General features: G+C 42.4%; 1 protein-coding gene across 1 annotated transcript; it reads right to left on the bottom strand.

Moving 5' to 3' along the window:
* Positions 1-302: 302 nt before the first annotated feature.
* Positions 303-2,855, bottom strand: bloc1s5 (biogenesis of lysosomal organelles complex-1, subunit 5, muted). Its single transcript, XM_012816271.3, has 5 exons — positions 2,581-2,855; positions 1,871-1,953; positions 1,546-1,675; positions 1,012-1,070; positions 303-609 (listed from the first exon to the last, which is right to left on the bottom strand). Exons 1-5 carry the CDS (start codon positions 2,630-2,632, stop codon positions 436-438), a joined length of 498 nt encoding a protein of 165 aa, XP_012671725.1. The 5' UTR covers positions 2,633-2,855; the 3' UTR covers positions 303-435.
* Between the last annotated feature and the right edge of the window lie 7,765 nt (positions 2,856-10,620).

A 10,620-nucleotide genomic window follows, 5' to 3' on the forward strand; every position in this document is an offset into this window, starting at 1 on the left:
TAGAGCATAGAGCAAGAGAGAGCGTAGAGCAAGAGAGAGAAGAGAGCCACAGAAAAGCACACTTAGAGGTGGCCAGAGGAAAACCGAGACAGCTAGACAGCCAAAGACAAAAAAAACAACACAGAGCCACACAGAGAGACAGCCTGTCATACAGAGATATGAGGAGGCAGAAAGAGACAGTCACATACAAAAAAAGATAGACAGCCACACAGAGAGAGAGAGAGAGAGAGAGAGAGAGAGTGAGTGAGTGAGTGAGTGAGTGAGTGAGAGAGAGAGAGAGAGGATAAAAGAGGGACAAGGAGAGAGAGAGATGCACAGACAAACAAGGAGCGAGAGGACAGGACAGACACATCGAGAAAGAGTGAGATAAAGGGCAAAAGACATTACAAGTGTGTGAGAGAGCTTTACTGAGACGGCCCCTTTGTGCCGTGGGCTTCAGAAGTGGGCAGACTTGGCCAGGTCCTTCTTCATCTCGCTGTACTGGGCACTGAGGCGGCCCACGGCCTTGGCATGCTCCTCGTCCACCTCCTCCTTCATGGCAGCCTGCTGCTTCAGGAACTCCTCCCAGTCTGCCTTCCGCCGCTCTAGACACACCTGCATCTGGGTGCTCTAACACACACACACGCGCCACACACACACACGCCACACACATACACACACACCTGTTACATTTAGCTGTTATAGCCATCAAAATAATTTTTATGTAATTGTGTTTGGCATTTGGTTTGCATCATGTAAGATGAAGCATCTGGATATAACATGGAAAGAGGAATATCCATGCAAAATTTGTACAAATGAATAGCTATTTCACTCACAAAAACATCAGTCTAACGACACTTCCACACAACCCTGTTCTTTAGAAATGTACATGTCTGCAAAATGTAGTCTTAAAATTGGTGCTTTCAATTGAACTTGGTCTTGGCACACAGCCCAATCATTAACATGCAATTATGAGATTCACACTGCCACAGACAGAACTGGATCGGCTGCTGGGTACATAGTTTGGTTTACCTGCTGTGCCTCTAGCTCCCTCTGCTGGATCCTCTGTGCCATGTGATTACTGGCCTCCACTATGGAATGAAGAACAGCACATCAGACATTACAGGTCGAGAATACAATTCACACAAGACAATTCACATATCCACCAGCACCTATCTTAAATTCACAATATCAGATTAGTATGTCATTACACAAATGAGTACGAAATAGAGAACATTTGTTACTCTTTACTACATTAATACAACATTCCACCACACTTAGATTTCTAATATCTTCAGAGCAATTACTTTTCGTTGGTTTCATCATTTTGGTAGCAATGCATTTCTCGACTATTTTTTAAGAATCAGCTAGTTCAAAGCACTGAGACAGACACAGTCGAACTGTACTTCACTTTCGAACGCGTAACAAGCCTCAAGGAGGTGACTATTATAAATGTATAGCATTATGTACTCTGGATAACCAATTCTTGTAACTGAGCATATGCGACTATACGGTCATCTCTCCTCTTGGTTTGGTAAAGAGAAAACTGATAAGGAAGATCCTCACATCTTGTGAGAACCTGCAGCAGGTTCTGGTCCATGGTCTCTGAACAGTTAGGGAGAGCTTGTTCATTTGTCTCCACAACCATCTTACTGAGGTTTTCCAATAGGCGGCATTCCCGAAATCCACGTTTCTCCTGGAAGTGATGACCAAGGGGGAGATGGATTTTCAGTTTGGGCAAAAACGTCACACTACACAACATACTCAAAATATACTGTATGTCAAATTTTTAGTAAATGTTGTTGGTAGTGATAGTGCCTATTTTTAAGAATAATTGACTTAATATGTTTCATGTGAAAGTCAACAGAGCCAAGCCATCTTAGGTTCTCACCTCAAATTCTCTCACAAAGTACCGTATTTCTCCTTGGATGATTGGTCTGTGATCTATCAGCCTGGATTGGATGTCACCCACATCTGTAATGGATATTAAATTGAGGTCACAGAAAAAATCTTTTGCTAGTGAATGAGACACAATGTTCTGACATTTAGGAGGTTCTACATACTTATACATAACAACTACTCTGATAGACAGTACAGCATCACTTATCGTGTAGTACTTACTAACCTGCACTGTACCTGTAAATAATTCAATTTTAACATTCTATTGGCTTTGTACCTGTCCTCTGCACAATGGCATTAAAGTTTAATCTAATTTAATCTAATGATTTTTAGAATGTTCGAATCCCGTGCCAGTCAATGCTGCTGTACTGCAGCTCTGCAAACACAAGACAGAACTGTCTTCTCAAGTCAACAGTAAGGTCTTGGAAATCAACAGACTTCAGGCGTATGTGACTGCATGTTCAATACAAAGACTAAGCGACCCTTTCAAGATATTGACAGGTAGGCTATTGATCTAAACAGCATCAGAAACGGTCATGTCAGATGACAAATCTCCAGCTGCTTGTTCCCAGTCAATGTAGCCAACATTGCTCCTACAATGACAGTAGCTAACTCAGTTAACTAGGCTATTAGTCTACAATGCATCTCACCTTAAAGGCTGAAAATAACGTCATGTGGAACGCCAGTCTACGCCAAGCTTACCTTTCACAATTTTCTCCATTGTCATAAAAAAGTTTTGATTAGAAGCTTGCATGCAAACCCAAACAAACAAACCTCGCTAGCTACGCTATCTAGTTATCTAATACATAGATTAATCTGACATTTACTTGACACGGGCAACCATGTCAGTTTCACACATAATAAATGCTGTTGTTTTGAAAAAAATATATCATATTCTGAAAGTTAAATGAAACACGGACAGGGCAAACTACTCGGCTAGCTGAATTGAAGTCACCAGACCAAAGGCATCTGACAACATCTGACTGAAGAACTTCCGGTGTTGTGTTGTCACCTTAAAGGGGACGTAGCGACCTTTGACGAATGCCTGTGCAGCAAGGTAAGCCTGTGTAATAACGTATACAAGGTATCTGGTTATAACAAAATAACAAAATGATAAGTCATAAGTTATACCTTAAGCTGTGCCTTAACGTTTCGAGGTGTTTCCCAGAACGTCCAGAGCTAAGTGTACCTTCTGTAAGAGATACTTTCATAAGGTTGGTATGGTCTTGCACTGACTGCAGTGTAGGACCAAGATAAGTTTTGCATTCCATTTTGTGCTTCAGTAAACAAAAAGGCAAAGCCAGGCAAGATTATTTATATTTTTATTTATATTTATATCACATTTCATACAGAGAGGCAATTCAATGTGCTTTACATAAATAAATAATCTAAATATTTATGCTCTCTTTATATACATATATATATATATATAAGAGAGTACACAGTACATAAAATAGTAATAAAAAGAAAGTACACAGTACATGATTAAAAGATAAGTAATATAATTAATGTAAGACTAAAGTTAGTGTTGAGTTTTGTTTTTTAAGAGCAGCTGTTTTTAGTGACTTTGGAAAACTGCCTCATTGCAGTGAGCCATTATCTATTTGATGCATATCAGTTTTTACAAAGTTAAAATAGTTTTTAAAAAGTCAGACAGCAGGGCGTGACAACATAACAATGACTTAAAGACAACAATTTCGATGATTTAAGATGCCAAGTTTTTTTGCCAGTAGTATTCAATTGTGACATAGTTGTTAAATTATTTTTAGGTGGTCATAGAGATGGCATAGTTTCATTGTTTGAGTTTGTGGTGTTGATGGTCCATCTGATGTTTATGATGCAAATTCATCAAAATTAAGTAATTCTCTGTGGAAAGGAGTTCTGGGGCTATCTGTTTTGGGGGGTTTGTAAGCTTGTCAATCATGACAAGTGTGGTTATTGTTGATATTCCTGTTAATCATTTTAGCAAAATGTAGCTGTCCAGCCTTGCATAACTCATAGTTAAGACTATGGAGGTTTTGTTTATAGAGCTCACAGTGGATTTGGAGTTTAGTTCTTCTCCATTTGCATTCAGCTTTCCTACATTCTCTTTTCAAGGTTTTTACTGTCATGGTGTTTCTTCATGGGGCTTTCTGTTTGCTCAAAGTTTTCTTGACTTTTGCCAGTGCAACAACATACATGGCACTCAAAACATCTGGAGTGATCCGTAAGCCAACGAGGACACAGAAATAACCTTGAGTGTGCGGAGGCCCTTTCACATGCTGCGAAAGATCAGAAGTGTCAACTAGTACAAAACGTTCCTTGGCATTATTGCCCATGTTATTAACTATGTTAAGATAACTGACAGTATTTCAGCCAAGTCATGAATAAAACTTGCAGAGTATCTTGGTGGTCTGTTAATGGTTAAAAATGTACTTTTGGGAGCTTCAATATGAAACTGAGGTATTCAAAAGCAATACAATGAAAAAGTGTAATCTCTTTGCACTGGAATGCATATTTAAATAAAACAGCAACTTCTCCTACTCCTCCTCTTACTTGGCCCATGTTCTACCCCTCCACCAAGTTTTATGAAAATCATCCTGGTGTTTTTTTTTGTTATCCTGCTGACAGACATACAGGCAAACAAACAAACACACTGAACCGAAAACGTAACCTCCTTGGTGGAGGTAATAATCAGTCCCTCCAGGATTTCGTGATTTTTAGAAATTTGTGAGAAATCTTGTGATTTTTATTTCTCTTTAAACCCCACTTAAACTTCACATATACTCCACATACTGTAAATAGAAAACAAATGAATGAGATGTATAAAAAAAAATCACAGACATCAGACAGATTATCTATGTGAGTATTTTAGTTTTTTAATATTTTATTGTTTTTTGTAATAGTATTTTAATACAACTACTGCAATGTTTTGTTTTTGTGTGTTATGTCCTCGTTAATGCAATGGAGACATAAGAACACCCGTTTTAGATGTGTAATATGATTTCAAACGATTACCAAACGACTGGAACATTAAGCAGTGGCAGTCGTAACAGACCTTACCTTATACCAATATCAGAAGGCCCGAAGAAGTGGAAATAAGTTGCTGCTTAACATCAAGGCTTATTTTCTGCATTATTTATGCAGAAATAAAAAATATGAGGCATCACGAAAAAATTGGGTACATCTCTCATTTTGCATTCAATTCCAAATCGCAGAATTATAACTGAATTGAATTTTACGCACTCAGTACAATTATTTTAAGTGTAAGTTCATCCCCAGCTCTGAGGCTTAACTCCACCCAAATTTTGGAAAATGCTGAAAGGTGTGCAAGGGGCTGAGACGGGGCGTGGGGAGGGGCTGAGAGTTTACTCCATTTGAATGTATGTATATAATGATGTCCCTAACGGTTCTGTCTATGTCAGTTCAAGTTCAAGATGATTTTGAACAGTAGATGGCGTGTTAAGGACATTTTTAACCCATAAAATGCTGATTTATTATACAAATTTTGTCAATATTAATACCAGCATTGATGTGTTTCATCACAGTACAGTCATATATTTCAGTTTAAAGCTCAAAAAACACATTTAAGGGTGCAGTATCTCTTTAAAGAGAGGTTTGGAATAAATATAGCAAAGCATTTGCAGTTACAGTAAATTACCACATGGTGGAGACAATGTCCACTTGGGAACACAGAAACGTGTTCTGTGGAAGTATACAAATGCATGGAGGACACCACCAATAAATTTAATCACTGTATGATATGTTTCTATCATAAGCAGGTTCAAAAAATGTCTATATGCAAATAATAGGTAGTACTATAGGTAGAAATGGGTAATAGCTCATGGAGCCAATATGCAATTATGTGTACACTTTTCAGCATACGCCCCAGCACCTGAAACCCCCCTTTTCTCTAAAGAAATTAGCAATGCCTGTTATTGACATAATTACTGACAAATAGCTCTTAGGCTTAATGATATGAATTGCTGCAGAGGCACACAGCTCATCGCTACAACACAAAGCAATTTACGTGGTTTAAACAGGTTTACAGGCTATATAAAGATGATGACATAAACTTTGTACTGCATTAAAGACTCATTTGAAAAACAGAAATTTGTTTCTACAGCAAGCCATAATAAACCCTAAATGAAGTTATTTTTGCTCCATTTTTTCAATGTCACATGACATGGTGCACCAAAATCATCCTTTCAAAAGTGTTAATCAACCTAGACCAAGAAAGAAAATATTAGGGTAAGGCAGAGGTTTATTAAATATTAATTAACATTACGTTTAGTGTTGAGACATAAACATTAAACAATATTTAGGAAAATATTTAACATATTTAATTCATGGACATATTAAAATAAATATTTTTCTTATTTCAGGTTAAAGAAAATACTACTAATCTTAGTACCACTCAAACCTGAACTAGCCTCTTACGGAAGAATGAAACTGTGAAAATCATCTTTCCTTACTGACATTCTGCATTCACACAAATCTATTTTACAATGAAAAATTTTACAAAGGGGTGTAAAAGAAGAAAAATGTCTCCCGAAAATGTATCAAATTTAAGTGGGTGTAGATCTTTGTTACCTATCACCTTGATGTATATACAATATTCTCTATCATTCTTATTTTAAATTAGAATGACCTTTAAAATGAGTGTAATGCATTTCTGAACACTTGAACTGCTTCCACAGCAGCACTCTGTGGCCGGGCTCGCAAGAAGTTGTAGAACAAATCGTACATCGGCGTAATGAGCTTCCCTCTGTCTGTGTACATCACAATCTGCTGGCTTTATGTTTCAAGGTTACACTGAGTTTCGCGTGCTACAGTTCCTTGCGTGAGACGTGTTATGTGTAGGGTCTCGCAGGTCCATTATCTGAATTTGGGAAAGAATCGTTTGTTGTCTAATATCATCCTGTGTTATAACAGATCACCATGACGTACACCAAGAGGAAATAGGGACTTTCAGGACAAAGTCTAAAAGTCAGCTAAATTGATGTTGTGCGTGTGTGTACATATATACAATTATTTTTCAAATGACTGTATTTTTAACTATGATTTGAATTTCTTTGATCAATATAATAGTAGGTATAGATAAACTATATTCAGTAAGTAGACTAGTATTCCCTTAAAATGTATTTAATTTAAAATATGACAGGTTCACAGTAAAAGTGAACTTAATTTGATTTTGCATGATTCTTTTGAATGTATGGTTTCTCATCAATTTTGGTCGTTACTTCACATCATTTTTAGCACAGTTTATTAATCTAAAATAGCATGATGACATTCCTATTATTAGTATTTACACAACTTAAATTCCATAGAGTTTGCATGCGGCATGCATGTCTCTGTCTATGTAGTGTGGGGCTGGTGTACATGCAGTGGTCTACGGCAGCATGGCAAAGCCGTGATGGGAAGCTGTGGCGGAGCTTTGCCCTCGGTGAGCGACGGGTTGGCTGCAATCCTGGAGCATTTAGTCCTTAGACGCATGGCCAGTGTTCTGTGGGAGGTCTGGTCTCTTTGAGTGGTTTACAGAACATACCCATCGGGCCTCGGAGCGCAGTGGCGGCTTCAAAAATACAACCCCCACCACCCACCCCCTCCTCATCAACATCCACACCAACCCCCCGCCCCCCAACCCAACCCCCCTACTCTTTCTCCAGCCTCTAACGACGGTACTCATATTACCCAATGGGTATAATTATTTTGCATTGCATTGCTCTCTTTCTCTCTCTCTCTCTCTCTGTCTCTCTCCCCCTCTCTCTGTTTCACTCTCCTCGCTCTGTGGCTGGGTCTTGATCCGGCGCCCTTAGAGGAAGCCAGAGGGACCGAGTGGGTCGTTCACAGCAGGCTGCGCACCACTGATGGTGGCTGGGAACAGGTGGGGGGTGGGGGGAGTGGGGGTATTACTCACCATCCACGCTCTTGGCAGGACTGCTTCTCCTGGGGCACGCACACCAACCTGCCTGCCCGCTTGCCTCTGTCTCTCTCTGTCTCTCTCTTTCTATCATTCTTCTCTTCTTCTCTATCACTGCTGCCTCCTATTTCTCTTGCCCTTCATCTGTGTGTGTAGCTCTTTCTCCTCTTTCTCTCTCTCTCTCTCTCTCTCTCTCTCTCTCACTGTTCTCTGAGTCTCTCCGGTCCTTGCCAGCCAGCGAGGCGGGCAGCTGTCCCTGGGCAAGAGAACAGGTCACTCACCCTGGCGCCACTTTAGCTTCCCTGGGAGCCAGAGGCTAGGGCCACTCTCTCCTCAGACGGCGCGTGGGGTCCAGCCATGTGTGTGTGTGTGTGTGTGTGTGTGTGTGTGTGTGTGTGTGTGTGTGTGTGTGTGTGTGTGTGTGTGTGTGTGTGTGTGCGTGCGTGTGTGTCTACTCCGACCGTGGTAGCACCTCGCTGGGCACTGCGGTAGAGTGGCATCCACCTCAGGCCGCAACGCACAGGCAGGAGGGAAAGACAGAGATGTCGGGGGAGAGAGAGAGAGAGAGGGAGAGAGGGAAAGAGAGAGGGAGAGAGACAGAGAGAGACAGAGGGAGAGAGAGAGAGAGAGAGGGAGAGAGAGAAAAAAGAAGGTAACGTTCACTGGCTGAAAATCAACATATGTGGTCATCATCACCGTTGTCGTGTGCGCTTTTCTGAAAATCCCCGTTTTTTTCCCCCTGCTGTCGCAACCTTGTCAGCCGTGTCTCACAGTGTTGAAAAGATCCTTGGTGGAATAAATGTGTCGCTTGCAATTAGTGTTCACAGTGGCACACACTCCACAACCCCCCCTAGAATTTGGGGAGCCGATGGTGTTTTGGTGTGTGTGTGTGTATGGGGGGTGGGGGGGGTTCTGCCCTCATGAAGGTTGGGGTGTGTGTGTGTGTATGGGGGCGTTCTGTCCTCATGAAGGATGGGGTGTGTGTGTGTGTGTATGAGGGGGGGGGGGGGGGGGGGGCTCTGTCCCCATGAAGGGTGGGGAGTGGTGCATTGCTGTCATTCCTCTCAGTAATGCTGTCGTCTGGACACAATCAGACGGAGGGGAGCGTTTGAGCTGAGTGGAATTAACTGCCGACAACAGACAGGACTGGAAAGGAGACTCGATAAGTAGGGAGAGAAAGAGAGAGATTGAGAGAGGTAAAGGAGAGGAGGAGGAGATGGGTGAGTGTGAGAGAGAGTTAGAGGGAAAGGTGGAGGGAGAGGAGAGGGAGAGACCTGTTGAGGGAGACCTCCTGCACAGCGCTGGCAATCAGAGTGACAGCCACGGGAGAGGAAGTGGGGACATTCTCTAGCGTGAGCGAAACAAGTCCCCCTGGCACAGCTGCCCCCCTTCTGTACACACACACAGAACTCCGGGCATATGCAGGCACACACACACACACATACAAGCACAAACAAACCCACACACACATGTGCCGACCCACAGACACTCATGCACACACACACACACATACAAGCACAAACAAACCCACACAAACATGTGCCGACCCACAGACACTCATGCACACACACACGCACACACACACACACACGCACGCACGCACGCAGGGACGCACGCACGCACGCACACACACACGCACTCTCCTCTCCACCTCCGAATTACGAAGAAACACGAAATAAAGAGAGGAGCAGAGGAGGAACCGCCTTCTTGACGGTTTGTGGAAGTTTGTTTTCAGGGCCGTGATTTTCTGCTGTGGGACAGAGTGTGTGTGTGTGGGGGGTGGGGAGGTGTGGGGGTGGGGGGTTTGGCGGTGTGGCTGTGTGGTGTGGCGGGGTTGGGGGTGGGGGGGGGGGTTGGGGGTCGCCCGGGGGCGGCCATGTTTGGAGCGCTGCCTCGTCAGATTAGGCGCACGCCGGCTGGGTTTGATGGCCAACCTGGACAGACAAGGCCTGGCAGGCACGAACTGCTCAGGCACATGATGTCAGGGGGGGACAAAAAAAATTATCCACCGCGAGACCAAGGAGACAGATGACACCCAGCAGGAAGCGAGAGCCAAATCTGTAAGCATCCACAATCCAGCTGGCTAGCCCTAGGGTACCTGTCCCTCTGAAGTGGAATCCACATCACCCCATGAGCTGTCAAATTAGCTCACAAGACTGGAAATGCTGAAAAGATTTGGCCCCTCGTAGCGAGGAGGGAGTATTATAAAATGTTATTAATTCATCTTTGCTTCCTGTCCTTAAAAAATACCAACACACTGTTACAAGGGAGGAAGAAAAAAACCCAAAACAAAGCACCACAGGAGAAGGGTATAGAGAGGTAAAGCAGGAGTCAAGCCCCTGTCATCTACAACCTGTAAGCGGGCACATGACACTCACAGATGTACTGTGAAATATAGGTTCACACCCAGACATAGTCTTGTGCAGAGAAACATAATCCACAGACATACACTATTATAAGTGAGAACGTGTACATGGTGTGATTGTGGATAAACACACTAAAAGCCACATGTATACATGAACAGACACATACAGAGACATAGACACATACAGAGACATAGACACACACAGACACACATACACACACAGACACTAGTATACAAAGCCAGAGGCAAGTTTACAATAACTGCCAGTGTTAAGCAGTAACCTGGGATAGATGCAGGGTGTTTGTGTAAGGAGCTGCCCTTTTATTCAATTGTCTGTGTCTTGTTTGTGTCCTAATTCCACTGTAGTAAAACCTGAAAGATCATCTTGCCAAGAGTAAAAGAATTGTGGGCCTCTATGGGCATAACATACAAGGGACCGTGGTTCAAATACTACAGTGGCGCACATTTATGTTAA

The sequence above is a fragment of the Clupea harengus genome, chromosome 17 (assembly GCF_900700415.2).
Source record: "Clupea harengus chromosome 17, Ch_v2.0.2, whole genome shotgun sequence".
Lineage (NCBI taxonomy): Eukaryota > Metazoa > Chordata > Actinopteri > Clupeiformes > Clupeidae > Clupea > Clupea harengus.